Below are 23,526 nucleotides of genomic sequence, written 5' to 3'. Positions count from 1 at the left end.
ACTCTTTGCAGACGATGCCGCTTTAGTTGCCCATTCAGAGCCAGCTCTTCAGCTGTTTTGCGGAAACTGCCAAAATGTTTGGCCTGGAAGTCAGCCTGAAGAAAACTGAGGTCCTCCATCAGCCAGCTCCCCACCATGACTATCAGTACCCCCACATCTCCAACGGGCACACAAAACTCAAAACGGTCAACCAGTTTACCTATCTCGGCTGCACCATTTCATCGGATGCAAGGATTGACAACGAGATAGACAACAGACTCGCCAAGGCAAATAGCGCCTTTGGAAGACTACACAAAAGAGCCTGGAAAAACAACCAACTGAAAAACCTCACAAAGATAAGCGTATACAGAGTCGTTGTCATACCCACACTCCTGTTCGGCTCTGAATCATGGGTCCTCTACCGGCATCACCTACGGCTCCTAGAACGCTTCCACCAGCGTTGTCTCTGCTCCATCCTCAACATTCATTGGAGCGACTTCATCTCCCACATCGAAGTACTCGAGATGGCAGAGGCCGACAGTATCGAATCCACGCTTCTGAAGATCAAACTGCGCTGGGTAGGTCACGTCTCCAGAATGGAGGACCATCACCTTCCCAAGATTGTGTTCTATGGTGAGTTCTCCACTGGCCACCGAGACAGAGGTGCACCAAAGAAGAGGTACAAGGACTGCCTAAAGAAATCTCTTGGTGCCTGCCACATTGACCACCGCCAGTGGGCTGATATCGCCTCAAACCGTGCATCTTGGCGCCTCACAGTTCGGCAGGCAGCAACCTCCTTTGAAGAAGATCGCAGAGCCCACCTCACTGACAAAAGACAAAGGAGGAAAAACCCAACACCCAACCCCAACCAACCAATTTTCCCTTGCAACCGCTGCAACCGTGTCTGCCTGTCCCGCATCGGACTTGTCAGCCACAAACGAGCCTGCAGCTGACGTGGACATTACCCCTCCATAAATCTTCGTCCGTGAAGCCAAGCCAAAGAAAAGAAAGAACTTTGGCAACCTTCCACACCAACCACAAGTCGGCTAATTTTTGTGTCATCTACAAACATTAATCAGACCACCCACATTTCCAAATTATTTATATAAATCACAAGAAAATAGATGGCTCTACACGCTTTCCTGTGGAATACTGCTGGTCACTAACCTCCAGTCAGAGTAACAGCCTTCCACCACTACTTACTGTGTTCTATGACCAAACTATTTTAAATCCATTTTACCAAGTCTCTGTGGAACACATGTGCCTTAATCTTCTGGATCAGCCTACCATGAAGAACCTTGTTGAATACTTTACTAAAGTCCACAAAGGCAACATCTGTTACCCCACTCTCATTAGTCATGTTCACCACCTCCTCAAAAAACTCATGAATGGGTTGGGAATATCGGGAATACAGACTATGTGCAGGTAGATGAGATTAGTTAAATTGGCATCATGGGCAGTGCACACATGGTGGTCTGAAGCACTATTTAGTGTTCTTTTACTTTCTGTTGGGGGTTCTGTTTGCATCTCTCCACATCATGAAACAGAATATACGCATGAAAGTTTGATGCAGGCTAGCAAAAATATTTGTCCTGTTTTATTTTTATCTTCAATCACACTTATATGTGTTTGGCTCTAAACCTGTCCAAGAAGATCAGTTTTTTCCCCCTATCATTTGATGAGTTACTATATTTGGGTAGAGTGGTTCTATTTGTTTCTGAGGTAAACTTGAGCTTTACTCTGAGAGTTGACTCGCACTGACCTTTATATGTCTACTCAGTAGTATGGACATGTATATCACACAAGTAGCACATCTGATATATAATGGGATATTTACATATTTTGTATACTCAAGGTGATCCAAAGGATATTCTATATATCAAGAAAAGGCCACAAATGAATTGCAAGGCCTTCACAGCCAGAGAAACATTTAAACATTTTTATCCAGATCTGATCATCACTGGGAAGGCCATCATTTATGGCCATTCCTTAACTGTCCTTGATGAAGGTACTTTCACATTACGATGAGGAGGAAAGTTATGGAATTCAGACCCATCAGCTGTGAATCAAGTGATCTACTTCCAAATCAGAATGACATACAGCTTGGAGGCACAACTGTTAATATTGCCTGCTGGACATGTCTTCCTTGGTGCAGGTCACTGCTTTAAGAGCTGCTGGTGGAGTAGTTAAAGGTAAGTAACTTCTGTGAATTTTGTGAATTGTAGAACCTGCAACCACTGTGCAGTGGAGGTGAAGTGAATGAAGATTTAGGGCAGTGGATGACTGTCTTGTACTGGATTGTATCGTTTTACAGTTTTTGAAGAGGTTGACATCCAGGCAAGTTGAGAGTATATAATCAGAATCCTGACCTGTTCCTTTCAGATGACACTGCAGTAGTTGGCCTCATCTGCAACAATGATGAGTCGCACTACAGAAAAGAAGTGGAAAATCTTGTGATATAGTTCGAGAGTAACAAATTGAGTCTCAACGTGGTCAAGACAAAGAAGGTGATCGTGGACTTCAGGAGGTCGAGGGATGACCACCCTTCCCTACACATCAATAACTTTGTAGTGGAGAAAGTGGAGAGCACTATTCCTTGGAGTTCACTTACCTCGTGACCTATTGTGGATACGCATCTCCTCACTTGTCAGGAAGGCGCAACAGTGACTACACTTCCTGAGAAGACTGAAGTGGGCAAGGCTCCTGGCCACCATTATGTCAACCTTCCATAGGAGCTTTATCAAAAGTGTTCAGGCCAGCTGCATCACAGTGTAGTATGGTTGCTGCAGAGCAATGGATTGTAGGTCAATCCACAGGGCTATAAAGTGACAGGGAGGATCACTGCAGCCTCCCTCATTGATGTGATCTACTGGATGGTTGTCTGAAGAGAGCACGCAAAATCATTGAGGACCCCTTCACTCCACACACAGCATCTTTCATCTGCTCCCATCAGGAAAGAGATACAAGGGTATCAGAGCCAGCACCACCAGGCTGAGGAACTGCTTCTTCCCACGGGCAGTGATGACCAAAGGAGCTGCTCACATGAACCACCTGAGGCTCATAGTTATGAATCAGAATTATTTATTTATATCGTGTCCTGTATAGGTAATTTTTGTCGATCTGTATGTTATGTCTGCATATTTTGCACCTCGGACTGGAGAACGCTATTTTGTCGGGTTGTACTTGTGCAATCAGATGACAATAAACTTGACTTGACAGATTATTTTTAGTTCCATATTCCAGTATCCGTAGTCTCTCATGTACCTGAAACATATCAAGCTTCTAAACAAATTTATGGATTGAAGTGCCTGAGTTATAAGAAGAGACTGGATAAACTGGGGTTTTACCCCCTTGCAGAATAGTAGAATGAGATGACCTTATAAAGGTTAGTAAAATTATAAGGAGCATAAATTAGGTGACTATTCACAATCTTTTTTCCAGGAAAGTCTAAAATTAGAGGGCATAGGTTTCAGGTGAGGGGAAAGATTCAAAGGGGATCTAAGGGACAATATTTTCACACAAAGGAGAGTAGGTATGTGGAATGAGCTGTCAGAAGTGGTAAAGGCAGGTATAATTACAATATTTAAAATACATTTTGCCAGGATAGGAAAGATTTGGAGGAATGTGGGCTAAATGCATGTAAACAGAATCTGCATAAATTGACTAAGTCTTTCCCATGTGTTCAGTATGCCTCTCTCTTGTTTCTTCAGGAAAGACTACGCAGCAGTACATAGCTTCACTCTGACTTCTGAGTATTCATGTGAACAAAAAAAATCAAATTTGAATCTCTGAGTAAGAGCTTTCCATAATATATATAAAAAAAATTAGAAAATGCCAGAAATGTTTGTCTGATGGGTGTCAGTTCCAATGAACTGCTTCCAATGAACTGCTTACAAAGGCTGGATTGTGCTCTTTAATCATATGTGAATTGTTAGATTAAAAAAATTAAAACTGTGGACCACAGGGGCAAATAAAGGACAAAATGTGTCTTTGTCCTTTACATTATAGAGGGCACTGTAGGTTAGAAATTTTGAGATGTGGCAGCAATCATGAGCCATGGAATGATCCTGAAGACAGCAAGCTGAGAACGGTTGTGACCTCGACGCACATGAGTAAAACAGTCTTTATTGGAGGTCACAGGAGGACATAGATCTCAGTAATGATTAATAATACCGTTTGAATGTTGTCTCTTTAAATAGGGTTTTGGCGAAATTGGGGCTGGTAAAGATCTGATTGTTTAGTGGTGTATCAAGAACTGTCATATATTGAACCTCTAAAAATTGGGCTCAAGGCCTGATTTTGGCTCCTGCAACTCTTTGACTTGGGAGAGCTTTAAACCAAGAAAAGTGTGGTTGTGCAAATAAAACTGCCACTAAAAACTCAAGAGTTGAATGAAATAATGCTCCATTCTGGGCTAAGTTAATCTTCATACGCATCAAAATCACTTTATTTTGGAGTCGAATAAAGGAAATTGCAGGCCACTGTGTTTGTTGATAATGGTTTTTTTTATAATCAGTGGATATGTTTTATGGAAGTCTGATTTCCATAATTTTCTTTTGTTTTATCACAGGTTTTTATCTTATAATTCGATTAGGTTTATTGCAGATTATATGTTCCAGCCTACACCAGAAATTGAACTAATGTAAGTTTAATTAAAATATTAAAGTCAATTTAAATTATATTATAATACAGAAAAAATATATATTAAAATGCATCCTTTCTTTCAAAAGCGATATAAGCAACAACAAGTTGTTTGCAGTACAAAGCAATCTCTTTCGGACAAAACATGGATTACGATTTCTGAAAGTCTTGTAAGTAAATTATAGACTTTATTTTTGTTCAATTTTCCAATGAACGCCTTCCATAAATAGTTATTTGGCCATGATTTCAGAGACAGCAGGTAGCTCTCTTGTTCTTCATTATCATAAACTATTCTTTTGTGAAGTTAGATAGTATCAGCATGACATTTGATGTGTAATTTAGTGATCATTTCTTTTCCAAAGATTCATTACACATTTATCCTATTTTCAGTTTTCATGGATATTAAGTTAATTATTTACAGGATTTGCATGATAACCCATACCACAGACATAAAACATTCTTTCAGCGTGAATTTAGGTTCAGAATTGTAGAAATTACAGCATGGAGAGAAAACCTTTGGCTCTCAGGCCCATGCTGTCTCTATGCTAGAACAATCCCACTCTCTCTATTCTCCCTTAGCTATTTTTTCCCCCCTTTTCAGGCTCTTGTCTTGTTCCTTTGCAAACACCATAATTAACTCTGCCTTCTTTTTCTCATCCAGAATGTGTCATCATCACTGTACATTCTAGACTCCAATTTTCCTGATGTCACTTCTGGACTTTTTTGCTCTTGACCCATCTGTAACCTTATCTTGTCTAGAACTTTTAGAATTTTAATAACCTCTGTCAGACCGCATCCTTCACTTTTTCATGAGGAGAAACTAGCTTCTTTAGTCCATACATGCAAGCAAATTTTTAAATTTTAAATTTATGCCTACAGCACAGTAACAGGCCCTTTTGGCCCATGAGCCTGTGCCGTCAAATCACTCCAAATTGACCTACAATCCCCAGAATGTTTTGGAGAGTGGTAGGCAACTGGAGCCCCCAGGGACAACCCAACAGACACGGGGAGAATGTACAAATTCCTTACAGACAGCATAGAATTTGAACCCATTCCCAATCACTGGTGCTGTAACAGTATTGTGCTAACTGCTACACTAAACATGTCGCCTTCTCTGGAATAATTTTGATAAATTTCTACTGCAATTTTCCAAATGTCTTCACATATTCCCTAAAAGAACTGAGCACAATACTCAAGTTGTTTTAACATGCTACTGTATATTGTACATCCTTGCTCTTGTACGCCATGGCTCTTTTTCTAATGTCCTGGATCCCCAATGCTTTCTTAACTGCTTTCTGTATCTATTGGTTTATTCCCACTTTCATTCACTTTTCCTGCACCATCAAAATTGTGCTCATTTTTATTGTGCCTCCTTGTTCTTCATTCCAAAATGTAACATTTTCTCACATTGTTTCTTCTCGACATCTGCCCATCCCATCAGCTTGTATGTATCTTGATGACATTTACTATCTTCTTAAACTTATAGGTTTTGTGTCATCTGTAAATTTGACATTTGTGAGCTGCATACTCACACCTAGACTGTCAATATGGACCCTGGACAATTTTATTTTCAGACCAGGAACAGGACTGAACCTATGGCAGGAGAGCGAGGATTATGTGCTGCTGTGAAGTGCTGAAGTAGCGCTGGGAAAACTGACAGCTGCGTGGGAAGCACTGAAGGAGTGCTGGGAGAAATGACAGCTGCTAAATGTGAGAGCCATGCGCTGTGGTTGTCAATCTCTTCACCAATTGGGAGAGCTGAAGGCACACTCTGGGGCAGTTGAAGAGCTCAGTGCATTGAGTTTTGAACAGGTTAGTCATTTGGTCGGAAGGCAGTCAGTTAGACGGTTGGACAGCATGTGTGCGTTAATCCGGCAGCTTCAGCAAACAAGAGGCTCAGCTGCTTTATTCATGGGTGCTAGCACTGCCGTCTGTCAGTGTGCTCACCCAGTAGTTTTAGTAGGACAAAGAAGACAGCTACCTGTCTGTGGGTGCCAGCACAGTTGTGCGGGACAGTAATTTGTGCCACTCTGATATCCAGAGTGTGTGTGTGTGTGTGTGTGTGTATATCTGTGTGTGAGAATTTGTATCTAGATGTGAGAACAATTTAGCTCAGGGTGGAGTTGCAGAGCAGACTCGATGGGCTGAATGGCCTACTTCTGTTCCTTTATCTTGTGATGTTGTGAATGTTGCCGAGGTTGGGGAAATACAGGACAAGGGGTCACAGTCTAATGATAAGTGGTAAGACATTATGAAGGGAAATATTGTCATTCAGAGATTTGTGAATTTGTGGAATTCCCTATCATAGATGGTTGCTGAGGCCAGTTCGTAGATATACTCAAAGAGGAATTGGATGTGGCTCTATTGGTTAAAGGAATTAAGGAAAGAAAGCAGGAATGAGGTACCGAAGTCATAAAATCAGCCATGATCATATTCATTAATGGAATGGCCTCTTTTGCTCCTATTTTCAATGTTTCTATTTTTTCTCAATGTCAAGAAATATACATTTTTGCATGGCAGATATTGATTCCCACAGTTGTTGACAAAGCTCTTATTCTTCTAAATCCATTGAGTATCTCCTGAGAAGACTGAAATTTTAACGAGGGTTTATTAATGAGAAAATATAGGTTACGTGAGCTTATGGCTAATGAGGAATGGGCAGTGGGATGAAAGTGTTCATTTACTTTTGTTTGAAGTAAGGGAAATTGTTACTTGGACATGAGGTTCAAAAGCCTTTAATGTTGTTAAAATGATGTTCAAATTGTTGGATTGTATTTCAAAGTTTAAAGATCGTGCAAGGTAGCTGAAGAGAATTTAAAAGTGGCTCAAGATAAAATGGAAGTCTGGACTGACAGAAAAGCAAGACTGAAGTTTTAAACCAGGAGATAAAATATTAATTCTGTCCTCAACAATCTCTAATCAATTTAGAGCAAGATGATATAACATTTAAAGTAAATAAAGTTAACTACATAGTTAAAACTCGAGAGAAGATGTGACAACACACAAGATGACACTTGTGAGGGTAATTTTAAATTGGTAGACTTTTGAAAGCCAATTTTAATGTTAATTTAGCTAAGAGTGAATTTTGTCATCTGAAGTAAGTTATCTTTTTATGTGGTTGGCCAAGGAAAATTGGAGCATGTTCAGGTTAAAGTTCAGTCCATTTTGAATTTATTGGGAGATTTTTAGGAATGGTTGGATATTATAGGAAGTTCTGTAAAAACTTTGTTGACTTTGCTCTTCCCCTGACGAATATTTTAAAGAAGAGTGAAAAGTTTCTTTGGACAACATTTGACAAACTGAAAGACATGTTATGTCATAAACCTTTATGTAAATCTTTTGCTTTAGCAGTTAATGCCAGTGAAGATCCAGCCGGTGCTGTATTATTCTAAAAAGATGACTATAATGGTGTTGAAAATCCAGAGGCTTATGTATCTAAGAAATTCAATTCACACTCAAAAGACTTATTGGAAAATAATTATTGTCGCTTGTATTAGCTCTGCAACATTTTGCAGAGTATATGTTTGACCTACTATGGAATTAAGCATTGTTTACATTGACCATAATTTTTAAGTAAGATTAAAAATAAGAACGTGGCGGTGAGAGCAGTGGAAGAGACACAGCCACCACGTTGAGGGTCATTAACGACTTTTTATTCATATTCAGCACGCCCCTTTAAGGGCAGCAGGAGCTCAGTCACCTGGTGCATTGTGACATCATAATCCCTGCCCAGGGTGGGCGCTGAAAGGGATGCTGGAGTCAGAGAGAAACCTCTGATGACGCCATTTCCCCATGGCTGCCCCGCCACGTGGCGATACAAGCAGGGCCGGTTCGCCATGAGGATGTGTGCCACCACAAATAGACGATTATTGAACTGGAGTTTAATTTTGCAAGAGTATAACTTAGTTATTCAACATTGTAATGACATTATGAGACAGTGTCATTGCTGACTGCCTATCTAAATGTTGAATTTATATGTTTCTGCAATATTTGTTTGTATATTATAAAAGACTAAAATTTACCAGATAAACGGTAGATTGCAGTTTAAAATTTTGACCTTTTAGAAGTTCACAATTTCTCCGTGGGAAGGTTGTGTAATGGATTTGTGTTAATCTTTAATTTAATGTTAAATTATATTTCTCATATATACAAATATTTTAGTAAATTATAGAGTTAAATATTGTATATGTATTCTTAGTAGGTAAGTTAGTTGTGGGCTGGTACAGGGTCACATACATTTGCATTTTACATTTGCGCATAATGGGGTTATATTTAAAGTTAAGTTTAGAGATAAGAAATGTTATTTTTTAATAGTTTAATAAAAAAATATATTATTTTGAATTTACCATTGTCTGGTGAATTTTCCATTGCTGTTCCTGTGTTAGTGCTAACAAAGTCCCTTTAATCCCAAAAATAATTAAAAAGATTGTTAGTTTGTAACAGAAGTTCTCAGAAATCTTGAGAGGATGTTTCTTCTTCTGGGAGAATCTAAAACTAAGTTCACTAAAAATAAGAGGTCACCCATTTAAAGAGAAGTAAAGCAAATATTTTCAAAGGATCATGAAACTCCATCGAGAGGTGACAGAGATAGTCTTCAAATATTTTAAAGGCAGAAGTACATAGATACTTGAAACACTGGATGTGAAAATATAGACATGATTGTAGAACTGAGGTTCCAATGAGATTAGCCATGAATTTATTAAATAATTGAGAACGCTTGAAGGGTTGGCGTTTCAGTGAGAAGCACTCTGGGAAGAGTGCTTGTAACTCTGTAATTTTTCGTATAGTTATGAATAATTAGTTTTAAGCAAAAAAACTAGCTGCTGGATGAACTCAATGGGTTGTGCAGTATCTTAATGAAGGGTTCCCGCCTGAAAAGTTGAGTATTAATTTTCTCACACTGATGCTTCTTGATTTGCTGAGTTCTTCCATTTGCTCCAGATTCCAGTATCTGCAGTTCTCTTGTGTCCCCAGAATAGGCTTATACCTTGGCAATTGGGTGGTGTTAGGATTATGGTGGTGGGGTGCAAGAGGAAGCTGGGGAATTTCTACATTGGGAAAAGGCAAATGATAATGTGATTAGGTGGAGCTGTGGGTGTTGGTTGGGAGCAGCTGTTATATAGCAAGTTCACATCTAACATGCAGGAATTATTTAAAGGCTACTTGGTCTGAATTCAGGTCCATACATTTCCTTGTGAAAGAAAGACAAGGATGGGGAGGTTTGGGAAACTTATATATGCAAGGTATTGCAAATTTTATCAGAAAGAGAAAGGAAGCATAAAGGATGAAGATACTAAAATCAGACAGGGCCTTGGGGACAATGGAAAAATAATTCAATGATGTCATGGCTTTGATAATGACATCCACGTAATATTTTCCTTTCTATGGTGTGAAGGGCACTAGCCCAAATCATGTTGAGTGTAATTATATGCTTCGTGAAAGTGGTTAAACAAGATGATGAAGAAGGCATTGAATACAGGAGTTCAGGAATGGCATTTGACAGCTGTACAAGACATTGGTAAGACTTGATTTGGAATACTGTGTGGAATTCAAGTCACCTTGCTATTGGGAGGATATCATTACATTCATATAGGTGCAAAACAGATGCTGTGACTATAGTGAAACACAAAAATGCTGGAGTAACCCAGCAGGTCTTCCAAGATGTATAACTGATGTTTTGGGCTTGAGACTTTCTTCAAGGTATGAGTAAAATGCAGACAGGCACCTGAATTAAAAGGCTGGGGATAAGGAAATAAAGGGCAAGGGGAGGAGCACAGACCAACAGACAAAAGGTGATAATTGGACATGGATAAGAGGACAGGAGAGGAAAGGTGAGAATTGATTGGAGGAGGGGGTGGCTCTGAATGCAGAGCTGGAGGAAAGGAGACAGAGTTGAAGGAAAGGAGAAATGGGGATAGATAAGGAGGGGAGGTTGCTAACAGAAGCCAGAGAAGTTGATACTAATGGTGTCCAGTTGGGGAGTCCCCATATTGAAAATTAGGTAATTCCCCCAATTTATGGGTCATCTTAGTCTTGGCCATGCAGATATTTTGGCATGGGAATGGGGGTGGGGGGTGGGGGGTGTATTGAAATAGGTTGTCATTAGGAGATTCCTGCTGTTGCTGTGGACAGAGCCAAGATGCTCAATTAAGAAATCTACCAGTCTGCATGCAGTGTCTCTGGTGTAGAGGAGACCGCAATAGGAGCACTGGATACAGTAGATGATCCTTGTTTCACTTGGAAGGACTGTTTGGAACCCCAATTGGAGGTGTGGGTGTAACTGTAGCACTTCCTGTGGTCACAGGCATAGGTTGCAGAAGGGCAATGGGAGGGAGGAGTGGATGAGTTAGTCATGAAGGGAATGGTTCCTGCAGAACATGGAGATGTGAAGATGTGTTTTGTAGTGGAATCACATAGAAGATGGCGAAGGATGATACATATATGTTGAATAAGAAGGCTGGTGGGGTGTTAGGTGAGAACAGGGGGAATCCTGTCCCTTTTGAGCGTGGGTACAGAGGAGCAGGACAGTTGTGTGGTTAATAGAGGATATGCGAGTGAAGGCTGAGTTGGTGGTGATAGAGAAGAAGAAGGTCATCTCAGATGATCTGACATGGAAGACCTTAACCTGGGAGCAAATGCAATGGAGATGGAGGAATCATGAGAAAGAAATGGAATCCTTACGGGGACAGGGTGTGAAGAGGAGTAGTCAAGGTACCTGTGGGACTTGGTGGGTTTGTTGAAAACATCTGATGAGATTGAGAGAGATCAAGAAAGGGGAGAGTGTTGCTAGAGATGGACCAGATGAATTTGAGGTCAGGGTAGAAGTTGGCAGCAAAGTGGATAAAGTCGATGAGGATACCATTGGGTCTGGAGGACTTGAGTTAGGAGAAGCTGGATAGACTCAGGCAATTTTCCTTGGAGCATAGGGGGATGACAGGTGACCTGATAGAGAATATAGAATCATGAGGCTTAGATAAGATGAATAGTTATTGTTTTTTTTCCAGGGTAGGGGAAACTGGAGGGCAAAGGTCTAAGGAGAGTGGGTAAAATGTAAAGGGGACCAGAGGGGAAACTTTAAAAAATTTTTTAGACATACCCCTCAGTAAAAGGCCATTTTGGCCCACAAGTCTGTACTGCCCAATTTACACGCAATTACATTTTGAATGGTGGGAGGAAACTGGAGCTCCCAGGGAAAATCCATGCAGACACGAGGAGAACATACAAACTCCTTACAGACAGGATGTGATTTGAACCCAGGTCCCAATCGCTGGCACTGTAAAGGCATTATGCGAACCGCTATGCCAACCCACAGAGGGTGGTGAATATATGGAACAAGCTGCTAGAGGTGGAGTCAATTACACTGAAAAGACATTTGGACAAACTCACTACCTGCTGGTGGACCTGATCTTCCAATTGGTCAGCCGTCTGGAGTTGCTGGTTGACACACAAAAATGCTGGAGAAACTCGGCAGATGCTGCAGTATCTATCGGAGGCAAAGGTTATATACTAACGTTTCAGGCTTGAGGCCCTTTGTAAAGCATCTGCAGAGTTTCTTTCACTGGACTTGCTGGCTACTTGTGCTTGGATCATGCTATTTTTTTTTCTACAAGGTCCAGACACTGAGGGGAGTTCATGGGAATGCAGGGTGAATAAAATGGATTATGGCAGGATGAGCGTAAAAAAGATGCTTGATGTGTGGACAGGTCAAAGGTCTCTTTTCATAATGTGTCTATCTATGACTCGAAACTAAATTAAGGCAAATAAATGCTTTCTCAGCTGACTTTTATTCACTTTAGAGAGAATGGGTGAAGGTTCAGTAAGCAACTTCCCATCTTAAGAGCTGATTCTCAAGTGAAATATCTGACCTATTTTGATTTGAAGAGGGATCAAGTCCAGTAGTGAAATATTAAGAACAGATGAAAACTGTTTTTCACAATCCTTAAAATTGTTAAATGCAGATCTTATTTCAGACTGTGAAAAAAGAATGGTGAACATTGGGGATCGGGAACCTTCATCAAGAACTGAAATGTTGACAATTCTTTTTTTCCAACTGATGCTTCTTGACCTGTTGAGTTCCTCCAGTGGATTGTTTATTGCTCCAGATTCCAGCATCTGCAATCTCTTGTGTGTGTCACCAGGGTCCTATATCAATGGAGGACGAGGTTTCTAAACTTGCAGTAACAGCCAACATACTATTTTCTTGCTGAACCTGCATTTAAATTTTAGAGCTTCCTGTATAATAGGATCCAGTTCCCTCTGAACACCAACACTTTTTAATCTAAGATGTATTCTTCTTTTCCATTTTTAGGTTGTTTATAGTCTTCATAACTGACTAACTTGGAATAATTATTTTGTGGATTAAATTGAACAAAAAATTAGGTACTCTGCCTCAATCATGAAACACTTTACGTATTGTAGGTTAAGAACAATAGCTTCTTCTCTTTCTGCACAGAATTTCCTCACTGTATACTTTAACTCTGTTTATATCACTGTCTTAACAGAAACAACCTTCATTAACTATTTTCAGCTGCATGACACAGTAAAGTTAGTTCTGTGTATTACTCAGTAATGTGACAGACCCAGAGGACCCCAAAACCCAGCAGCAATAGAAATTCACCAAGACAAATGGTTACTTAAACAAAAGTTACTTTAAATTTTCTTTAAACATAAAAACTTTATGACTATTAATTTAACCCCCTTCTAATTCTAAGTGCACATTTTTACAAGTTCAGAAAAGTTATTTGATCCACATTCCAATCTTACTTCTCACTCCTCCAAGTTCACCGGTATCAGGCAATACTTATACTGTGCACAGAATTTAACATTTATGAATCTTCACCAGGCTTTGGTGCTTGAAAGGTAAATGGTTACCGCTCAGGAAGGTTCTTGTCATTTTGAGAGAGAGATTTGTTGCTCGTTAGACACACACAGCTGGTTTCTTCTGAACAGCTACTTCAGTGTCTTGTCGAAGAAACTTGCCCCATCAGGGTTTTCCAAATGATAACCTCTTTCTTTCAGGTCACCACAGAGTTCCTTTTCTGTTTCTCTTATTAGGTGAAACATTATACAGCCAACCATCTCCTCTTGTATGGATCACAAGGGCTTTGAACAGGCTGAACTAAGAACTCACAACCTGTCTGCAAAATGGGGGTTCAAACAAGCTTCCAATAGCCACTGAAGAAAATCAGCAGTCTCTCTCTCTCTCTCTCTCTCTCTCTCTCTCTCTCTCTCTCTCTCTCTCTCTCTCTCTCTCTCTGTCACACTCAGAAAAAAGACCTAATTGACTCTCTCTGCTTGCAAAACCACATTTCCTTCCTAAAACAGCAAAACCAATCTTCTCAGTCTGTTCATCTGTTGCTTTCCAAAACAATAATCCATTGCTCCACAGCATGCCAAATTAACACCTACTTGTGAAGTCCTTCAGCTAAGCAGTTTCCATAGTCTTTACAAAGGCATTGGGACCCTCGTCTGTCTGGCTTGAACAGAGCTCTTGCATTTTAAATGAGATCTGTGTTGTGAAGTGTTTGTGTTAGTTTGTGACCTAAACTAAAAAAAACCCTACAATTTATCTCCCTTAAAATATATCTATATATAATATAAAATACAACATAATCTGTCACAGTATTCAGATGATCATTTGATACTGCTTAAATGTTAACTGTCAGACAATTTTAAAAAAACTTTTGACTAACTTACAGTTTACTGTTTTTAAAACATAAAATTAAATTTGTAATTCTCTTCCCACCATAACACTTCTTATGACAACATGAAGTGACCACTTATACTCCTCTTTTCATTTTTATCATTCTCACTTTAAAAAGACATAGTTTTTGTGCAATTTATTTTACAGGGTACAAAACTGAGGGTCATTTAATTAATTTTGATTTTGAGCTTTTGTACCTTACACGACAAAGCTGTGACCTATAGAGTTCCTCCAGCAGATTGCTTGTTGTCACTGAACAAGTAAGTTGGCCCTGGGAAGAATATTTCTGAAAAATGCTGTGACATATTTCACTTTCATCTGAAAGGTCGATGTAGCCTTTGTCTTAAACTTCACCCAGAATATTGATTTTCTTAAAGAAAAAAATCAAGTAAAACTTTGCACATAAATAGTTCACATATATAGCACTTTCTATAACTTTAGGATATTCTAAAGTTTTATTCCTCATAAATTGCATATGAAGTGTAGCCATTTTTGCCATGTTGAAAATTGGAGGTGCATTACTAGTTCTTTAATGATGTTGGATTGAACATAGGAACATAGGAAGTAGGAAAAGGAGTAGGCCAAAAATGGCCCATCGAGCCTGCTCCGCCATTCAATATGATCATGGCTGATCTAATTTATGACCTAACTCCACCGACCTGCCTTCTCCCCATATCCCCTAATTCCTCTATTTTTTTTTTTAAATTTTTTTTATTTTTCACACCATAAATCACATTAGCCATGATATACACTATTTCTTTTTCACACATATACAGTGACTTTTTCTCCCCCCCCCTTTCCTCCCAAACCACCCCCCCACCCCCCCCTCTCATCCATTTTAGGTATACAATCTAGGTTGCATTAAGCCAGTCAGACAATGTTGTCATTCAACAAAATTACACCAGAAATTCTACTGAGTCCATTCTTTTCTTTCCTTTTCCTTCCATCAACTTGGTAATGTTTGTCCCCGGTAGGTTTTTGCTATTGTATTTAATGTAAGGCTCCTATACTTGTTCGAATATTTCAATATTATTTCTTAACCAATATGTTATTTTTTTCTAATGGAATACATTTATTCATTTAAATTTGGTAGTTTCTTCATTTTAATTTGGTTATGTATTCCATTAATATTTAAAGACATATAGTTCAGCGTAGCCCTTTTATATTTTGTTTATCTTCTCTTTCCGTTTTTCCATCATTACCTTTCCTCCTTTTCCATTTCTGTTTTCTTATTTTCAACTCTTTATAAGACAACATTCCTACAACATCTAACATTTTCCTTATTCTCCTATTTCTATCTTATTTATCCCCAATCTCCCCTTCACCTCCTGAGTTGTCCTTTATCCCTTGTCGGACAACCACATCTCCCCTCTCCATTTGGATTTGCGAATCCACTCGCAAGCGTCAACTGATTTTGCAGTGACTGCTATTTCCCCCCACCCCGCCTCCCCCAGAAAAGATTTCACTTTTCATATGTCACAAAGGTCACTCTTTTAATTCCCTCCTTATTCTCTCTATTCCATTACCTTCCCTTATTAATTCTTGTCTATACTATCTATATTTTCCTCTAAGTACAGATACATTCATGTATGCTCATTGTCTCTATTCACTCTTATACCTCTTTACCCGCATACATATCAATCGTGATCATTTTTACTCTCATTACCCGTCTTCATCCCTCAGTCTATTTTTGTCTTTACCCACATACATATCAATCGTGATCATTTTAACTCTCATTACCCGTCTTCCTCCCTCAGTCTATTTTTGTAATTGTTCTGCAAATTTTCGTGCTTCTTCTGGATCCGAGAATAGTCTGTTTTGTTGTCCTGGAATAAATATTTTCAATACCGCTGGATGCTTTAGTATAAATTTATACCCTTTCTTCCATAAAATCGCCTTGGCTGTATTGAACTCTTTTCTCTTCTTTAGGAGTTCAAAACTTATATCTGGATAAATGAAGATTTTTTGCCCTTTATACTCCAGTGGTTTGTTGCCCTCTCTTACTTTTTCCATTGTCTTCTCCAGTACCTTTTCTCTTGTAGTATATCTTAGGAATTTTACTACAATAGATCTTGGTTTTTGTTGTGGTTGTGGTTTAGAGGCCAATACTCTATGTGCCCTTTCTATTTCCATTTCATGCTGTAGTTCTGGACATCCTAGGGTCTTAGGGATCCACTCTTTTATAAACTCCCTCATATTCTTGCCTTCTTCATCTTCCTTAAGGCCCACTATCTTTATGTTATTTCTTCTGTTATGGTTTTCCATTGTATCTATTTTTTGAGCTAGTAGTTCTTGTGTCTCTTTAGTTTTTTTATTAGATTTCTCCAATTTCTTTTTTAAGTCTTCTACCTCCATTTCTGCTGCTACTGCCCGCTCTTCCATCTTGTCCATTTTTTTTCCCATTTCTGTTAAGGTCATCTCCATTTTATTTATTTTCTCTTCTGTGTTGTTTATTCTTTTTCTTAAATCCTTAAATTCCTGTGTTTGCCATTCTTTAAATGACTCCATGTATCCTTTAATAAGAGCAAGTATATCCTTTACCTTGCCTATCTTTTCTTCTTCTATTTCACCATACTCTTCCTCTTCTTCTTCCTCTGGGTTGACCATCTGTTGTTTCTTTGTTGCCCTTTCCTCCTCTTCTTTCTTGTTTCTATTGTCTTCTGTGGTCTCTTCTTGCTGCAGGTGTTCTGCAGCTGTTGTTGCCGGCTGTGGAGATCGACTCCCCAGCTGGTCCCCCCTCCCGTCGGTGTGTTTTTTTTCATTCGCATCGCGCATGCGCGAAGTATCGCGCATGCGCGGTTGCGCACTTTTACTCAGCTCAGCGAGCCATTTTTGTAGTCCATTATTTACCGACCTGAGGGAGCGGGTTTCTCTCTCCGCAGCGGGCCTCTTCGGACAGGTAAGGCCTTCACCTTTTTCCTCCTTTGTCTTCTCTTCCTCTCTTCTTGCCGTTGCTTTCGATTTTTCTTTTTTTGTCGCCATCTTCATTCCACCTTTATACTCACTTTTCTGTAACTTTTATTTCTGTGCCTTTGTGTTTTCTCTTGTTTTTCCCGACTTTTCTGGAGAGGGCTGGAGTTCACCGTCCGGCCACTACTCCATCAGGTGACTCCCCCCCCTAATTCCTCTATCATGTAAAAATTTATCTAACCGAATTTTAAATATGTTTAATGAGGCAGCCTCAACCACTTCCCTGGTTAGAGAATTCCAAACATTCACTACTCTCTGGGAAAAACTATTTTTTCTCATCTCTGTCCTAAATCTACTCCCCCGAATCTTGAGACTGTGTCCTCTCGTTTTAGTTTCCCCGGCCAGCTCAAAAAATCTTCCTACATCTATCCTATCCATATCCTTCATAATCCTATATGTTTCTATAAGATCTCCTCTCATTCTTCTGAACTCGAGCGAATACAATCCTAGACGATTTAATCTTTCATCATAAGTCAACCCCTTCATCCCAGGGATCAACCTAGTAAACCTCCTCTGGACCGTCTCCAAAGCCATTATATCCTTCCTCAAATATGGAGACCAGAACTGGACACAGTACTCCAGGTGCGGTCTCACCAGTACCTTATACAGTTGCAACATTACCTCCCTACTCCTGAATTCAATTCCTCTAGCGATCAAGGCCAACGTTCCATTTGCCTTCTTAATAACCTGCTTAAATTACAGTTACATTAAATTACATTTTAAATTTAGACGTACAGCACAGTTACAAGCCTTTTCGACCCATGAGTCCATGCCGCCCAATTGCACCCAATTGACGTACAACCCCCAGTATGTTTTGGAAGGTGGAAGGGAACCAAAACCCCCATGGAAAACCCATGTAGACATAGGGAGAATGTATAAAATCTTTACAGACAGCTCAGGATTCCAACCCTGCTCCCGATAGCTAATGCTGTATCAACATTGCACTTACCACTACACTAACTGTACCTTTCTTATTCTGATACCTTACCATCATATATATAACACATATATTTATGAGAATTCAGGCTTTAGTAGATATCTCATTTATGATATAACTGCTGCATTTGTCCTTTGATCATGACATTGCAAGGATGACACCAGAAAATAAAGATAAAACAGAAATAAAATAATGAACTCAATAAAGTATATCAGAACCCTTCTAATCTCTTGTAAAAGTTTTATTGGTGTGACTACTCCTTCTTCAACACTTAATGCTCCTCAATCTCTGTGAAGTATTTTTATTATCATGTTATTCCAGATCCTTCCAATTTAATTTTAAATTTTAACTTCCTTTTAATTTCTTCCCTTTTTCCAAGAAATTACATTTGTTTTAACCCCTTTGATAAAATTCAGAGATCATAATAATGTTATTCATTATCTGATGAATCTTCAGTCATCGAGGTATTCTGGGTGACATCCTATAAAAGTAAAATTGTTGTCATAATGAGAAGAAAAATAACAATCTACACACATGTATAATTAAAACTGGAAAAAGAAATTTGGTCAATCTTCCCTTTTTTGAAAGCTGTAATTTTAAGATTTGATTGTTTTCCATCAATCACCATATGTTCAATGGACATATGATTATATCAACATTGTCAATATGAAAGGTGGGCATAATGGAAAGTGACCATACAATTTAGAAACTTTTTACACATTAAAATTCTGAGAAAGATTATAAAGGAATATGTGTTCTTCATATGGAAATTTATCAACTTGTGTGAGTCACCAAACCAAGTTATTAAGCACATACAGTAAAACTGTGGCAAATTTCTGCAGGCACCTGCCTGCTGTACAGTAATTTAGATGGAAGAATCACTAGTGCCTTGAATAACTATTAATGTTAATTTTGCTATTTCTGGATTCTGGATTCACCTGGTAAGAATTGGACAAGTGAGAAGAATCATTATCAAAATCCCCTTGAAAATTCCATTATATTTGATGTTAAGTATTTGCTTTTTTTGATAGTAGATTAGACAATAAAATTTGGGTGCAGTTTGCCAAGAGCCAGATGTTCATTCGGTCAGTATTGGATTTTAAAGACTGGGATGCTTTTGCAGAATAAACAGTAGGGTAAATGTTATGCCAGTTAGGATGTTATTTGTAAGATTGTTTGAAAACATTTGGGAAAGATTTAGCCTCAGTCTTAATGGTGATATGTCCTCAGCATTCAGTTTAGATCATTAATCAGTCATCAGTGGGTTCCATCATTTGACGTGGTGTTTGGGTTACTGAGTGTCATGCATAGCATTAATTTGATGCCATATATCCATGACCAGAAATGTTACTGCAAATCTAACTGATTGCCCAAGATATACAGTATGTACATTTATATCTTTTCCAGTTGTAAGTTGTATTTTGAAACTGCACATAAGAAAAAAGTAATTTAGTCCATCATGTCTCCTTTTAGTTATATTTGAATCAACTTCCTTATACTTTTAGGAAGCTGTTAAAAAATATTGGGTTAAAATAATTATTCTTTCTTTCCTTCTTGTTCTTTTGATAATCATTTGAAATCTTTGTTGTCAGGTGAAAAACCCACTGATGGAACGAGTTTCTGTTTATTTCCTCATTCAAAATTCTGATATGTTCTCATCAATCACCACTAAACTGTGACACAGTTGAGAACTGATTATGTCCTTTAATACCTGATATATTATTGCATTTCGTAGGATTTGGTGGTAAAGAAACTCAATAGCACTAACTTCTACTGTGATGAAATGCTTTGAGAGGCTGGTCATGGCCAGAACTAACATGTACCTAAGCAAAGATCTGGACCCACTGCAATTCACCTATCGTCACAATCGCTCCACAGCAGATGCAATATCGCTGGCTCTCAACTCAGCCCTGGATCACCTTGAAAAGAGCAATTCGAACATATGGCTGCTCTTCATCGACTACAGCTCGGTCTTCAATACCATTATTACCTCAATGATGGCCAGGAAGTTACAAACCCTAGGCCTCTATATCCTCCTCTGCAACTGGATCCTTGACTTTCTCATCGGAAGACCACAGTCAGCATGAATTGGAAATAATGTCTCCTCCTCACTGATCATCAACACAGGCGAACTCCAAGGATGCATGCTTAGCCCACTGCTCTACTTATTATACACCCATGACTGTGTGGCCAGACACAATTCCAATGCCATCTACAAGTTTGCCAATGGCACCACAATTGTCAGAAGAATCACAGATGGCAATGAGGAAGCGTACAGGAGGGAGATACATCAGCTCTTTGAATGGTGTAATTGTGGTGCACAGTGGTACAGAAAAGCAGACACAAAACTTAAAGACTGATCAACAGTCTTTATTCCACAAAGTCCCTGCTGCAGTTAGCTGTAGCTCTGAGTGACTGACCTTGAGGGGCCGGATGTGGCTTATATCCCGGCGGATGATTGGCAGCCGACCAGGTGGGGCTTGGTCCATTCAGGATGGCTGATTGACAGCTGACCAGGTGTTGTCCTCCAGTGCTCTTCCTGCAGTAGGCTAGTGGTGTATCACCATATTCACGCGCTTCTTTAAAATCGTTCCGGTGGGGGGGGAGGTGGGGGGGGAGGAGTTTACATCCAATGTTCCGCAAGCTCCAAACATATGTACTTATTTACAAACTTAGATGGTCCGGCGGCTGCCGGGGTCTCTGTGACCATCGCAGGGTTGGATCCTGGTCAAGGGTCGGCAAGGGTAAGCAGGGGCTAGTCGGGGGGGGGGGGTGCTGGGGTGGGGGCCAGAGCGGCTTGTGTGGTGCAGTGCAGTGGGGTTGCCGAGGTGGCCGGAGTTGGAGCATGTGTGAGGCATTAGATGGGTGGGGGGGGTGAGATTGTCCCCCACGGTTTGAGTGTGTCCAGGGTGCCTGGGTTAGGGAAGGCTTGGCAGGCGGACCTGGTCTTGGGTCCACACCTCTCCGAGGTAGGGGAGGTGCATCGGGCTGGCGTGGTCCTGGGGCAGTGGAGGCTATGGTGCTGCGGTAGGTGCTCCCACTGGTGCCAGGTCCCTGGTTGAGATGGTGTCCTCCCTGCCGCTGGGGTACCTAACATAGGTGTAATTGTGGTTGGTGTGTAGGAGTTCAGCCTTGTGGACCCACATGTGTCTACGCAGGAGCACCGGTCCCGGGGACGTGAGCCATGCTGGGAGTGAGATTTCAGTTGCTGATTTCTTGTCCGTTGATCTCGAAGTCCATCATGGAACACCCGAGGCCGTGAGGGATGTCTCTGGGCAGTGTGGTGGTCGATAGGACCATCTCGGGGTCCAAGTTGCAGTTCCCCGATGGTGTTGTCCTTTGCAGGTGTGGGGTGCGTTGAGAGAGATGAGTGTTGGCTGGTAGTGCTTTCCATAGGTGTGGGGTGCGTTGGAAGGGCGGCCTGGTCAGCGCCCGTGTTGACCACATCTTCATCGTCGTTGTCAGTGCTGGTGAGGTCAGCAGTGTGCGTGGTGTAGGCCTGGGAGGCCCTGGGTGACTGTGGTGCCTACGCCCACCCAGCACAAGATGGCAGTGCTTGCGTGAGGGTGTGTGGCGGCAGCATGGCTGGCCTTCCTCTTCGACTGCACTGGTTGTGCTGGAGGAAGTGATGTCATGCCATTGTCCGTCCATGCCGGTGATGTCATTGTGGGTGACAGAAGTGGCGTCATTCCATGATGCGGAAGTGATGTCATTGTAGTCCGCGGATGTTGCATTGTAGCGGGGCAGAACTGGCGTGGTCAACAACTGGTCTGGATGTATGGTGAGCATGCGGAGATCGTTGCCGGCTAGGCCGGAAGTATGGCTGCCGCGGCTGGGGAGGCCGTAAGTAGCCGCGGGAATGATGGCGTCGCCTGGCAATCGCACGTGGCCAGGACCGGGAGGGAGGGGTGTTAGTTGAAGAGGGCCACTGAGCAGCCAGCAGGCTTAGAAAGGCATACTTAGCGTAGTGGTCTTTTAAGCAGAATTGGTTCCTGGCCGGGCAGTTACGTCGCAGTTGTCGATCAGACCCACATTGAGACCCACAGTACTTACAAGGGTGTGGGATGCCCGCTGTAGCAATGCTCTCATCCACCAGCTGGTTTTGGGCCACAGCTGCAGTCCTGGGGGAGTCTGGAGTCGAAGGCTTCGGTGGACTGGTGCCTCCAAAGCTTGGACTACCTCCGCAATTTTGGCCAGGGACTAAATATTGTCCTCCAGCAGCTTCTGCCTGATGGCTCTTGAGTACAGACCTTAGATACAGGCGTCCCTGATCAACCTTTCAACTTCCTTTTCGGTCACCCCAGGTTCAGCCATACACAGTCGGGCCAACTCACACAGGGCTCCCAGATAGGACTCGGCTGTCTCTTCGGGCTGCTGGGCACAAATGCTTAGGAGGTACCTGGCGAAGACCACATTTGTTGGGGGCTTATACATGGTTTTCAGGTTCTTCATTGCCTCCAGGTACTCAGTGCAGTCTTTGAGGGCCTCGAAGGCTCAGGGACCTAACTATGAGTGGAGCAGGATGAGCTTTTTCATTGTGGTGCGCTGTGGTATAGAAAAACAGATACAAAACTTAAAGACTGATCAACAGGCTTTATTCCACTTAAAGTCTGCTGCAGTTAGCTGTAGCTCCGAGTGACTGATCTCGAGGGGCCAGATGTGGCTTATATCTTGGCGGATGATTGGCAGCCGACCGGGTGGGGCTTGGTCCATTCAGGTCGGCTGATTCATAGCTGGGCCAGGTGTTGTCTTGTCCTCCAGTGCACTTCCTGCAGGTACACAGGTCACCCCCTGCAGTAGGCTAGTGATGTTTCACCACAGCATTGACAATAACCTTGCGATCAATGTCAGCAAGACCAAGGAGATGATTGTGAACTTCAGGAGGAAGTTAGCAGAACACAACCCAGTCTTCGTCGAGGACTCAATAGTGGAGAAGGTCAAAATCTTCTAATGCCTGGGTGTGAACATCTCTGAGGATCTGTCCTGGAGTGTCCATGTTGATACAGTCACAAAGAAGCTTGCCAGAGGCTATACTTCTTGAGGTGTCTGGGGAGATTCGTTATGTCACTGAAGACTCTCGTACAAGAAGGACCCAAGACTGTGCTGCTTTCCCATAAAGCCTTTGTGTTGCCTGCACTGAGGTTTTGTGCATCTCTCAGCCTGGAATGTGCTAGCTGGTAGCATCCCTCACTGTATTGGAAGACCAATAAGTTTTAGGCAGACATGTAAAGAGCATCTTTCACAGAAAAGAATGTCAATGTTTGGCAAGTCCAAAAATTAAGACAGGGTGGAGAGG

The 23,526-nt window shown here is 41.1% G+C and overlaps 1 protein-coding gene across 4 annotated transcripts in view; it reads left to right on the top strand.

Annotated features, from left to right (window-relative positions):
• The window catches only part of LOC138751849 (leucine-rich repeat-containing protein 37B-like), a 155,192-nt gene that overhangs the window by 51,236 nt on the left and 80,430 nt on the right, over positions 1 to 23,526 (top strand). For all 4 annotated transcript variants that reach the window (XM_069914696.1, XM_069914694.1, XM_069914693.1 and 1 more), the window contains 2 exons: positions 4,550 to 4,621; positions 4,710 to 4,790. In XM_069914696.1, coding sequence (XP_069770797.1) covers positions 4,550 to 4,621; positions 4,710 to 4,790 — 153 coding nt within the window. The remainder of the gene's footprint in view (positions 1 to 4,549; positions 4,622 to 4,709; positions 4,791 to 23,526) is intronic.

This window comes from Narcine bancroftii, chromosome 1 (assembly GCF_036971445.1).
Source record: "Narcine bancroftii isolate sNarBan1 chromosome 1, sNarBan1.hap1, whole genome shotgun sequence".
Lineage (NCBI taxonomy): Eukaryota > Metazoa > Chordata > Chondrichthyes > Torpediniformes > Narcinidae > Narcine > Narcine bancroftii.
This window is presented reverse-complemented; position numbering and strand designations above follow the sequence as displayed.